General features: G+C 31.7%; 1 protein-coding gene across 1 annotated transcript; it reads left to right on the top strand.

Annotated features, from left to right (window-relative positions):
• Positions 1 to 186: 186 nt before the first annotated feature.
• Positions 187 to 923, top strand: LOC109593638 (uncharacterized; the record flags this gene model as incomplete). The annotated part of the gene is made up of 7 exons (XM_020008633.1): positions 187 to 291; positions 353 to 388; positions 445 to 496; positions 553 to 626; positions 676 to 729; positions 783 to 837; positions 895 to 923. Coding segments are annotated over 7 exons (405 nt in total), but the record flags the coding sequence as incomplete, so codon positions are not given.
• Between the last annotated feature and the right edge of the window lie 56 nt (positions 924 to 979).

Raw genomic sequence — 979 nt, 5'->3', positions numbered from 1 at the left:
GTTGATTTCGACTTCAATTTTTTAAGTTATCTATATAGCTATATTTATCTAGTGATGGCTTTTATGCATTTTTAATGCTTGTTAAAAGCTGCAAGCATGATAACCTCAATTCCTGTAGAGATTTTCAGGCAATAAAAAGAGCTAGCCAAATTTAGGCTCATCCTTTAATATTTTTAATTCATCTAGTACTTTAGTATTACTATTCCTCCCATTACAGAGCAACTTGATAAGATTGATGACAGCATTCAGAAGCAGTTACAGGAGAAGTTGTCTCTCCTTAGGTCCCTACAAGTAAGAAGAAGTTATGAATGAATGATGAGGTTAATAATTTTGAATTTTATTTTATTTTTAGGCCGTAAACAAAGACGATAGCATAACCTCAGTCACTGTGAGTTGCCTCCTATTATTCTTTGTTTTAATTTATACTTTTATTTTTAATCGTAGCATGCCTCACCAGCTAATGTAGTTGAAACCTCTTCAGTAATATTTCACACCGGTGAGCTCTTGTGTATATATTTCTTTATTTATTAAATTTTATTTTTTGTCTTATAGTTGGTGAACTGACATCTCAAGTCTCCAAACTATTAGTACCCAATCCAACCAAACAGATAGTAACTGATGTACAGGTACAGTATAGCATAAGTGTATTAAATACCTTTTATTCATATTGTATAGTACCAGTTGGCTGAACTGACCAGTCACCTACACAGTGGACTATCAGAGCTATTAGTAAGTCAAGAGTTTTTGAGTACCTTTTAATTATAACTAATTCTTATAATCAGATGTCACTTGGTAAAGAAGGTATATTGCAGACTCTTGAGCGAACAGCATCATCAGGTTTGTCAACTTATTCATTTATTGCTATTAAATACACTTTCTTTTTCTCTTTCACAGATGACCCTCCTGCTTCACCTCAACTAGATGTAAGTTTTTTTACTTTTAATATCATTATAATTACATGTACGTATTTATTTATAAT

The sequence above is a fragment of the Amphimedon queenslandica genome, unplaced genomic scaffold (assembly GCF_000090795.2).
Source record: "Amphimedon queenslandica unplaced genomic scaffold, v1.1 AMPQUscaffold_465_Cont27516, whole genome shotgun sequence".
NCBI lineage: Eukaryota > Metazoa > Porifera > Demospongiae > Haplosclerida > Niphatidae > Amphimedon > Amphimedon queenslandica.
The sequence above is the reverse complement of the archived record's forward strand: the minus strand, read 5'-3'. Positions and strand labels throughout refer to the sequence as shown.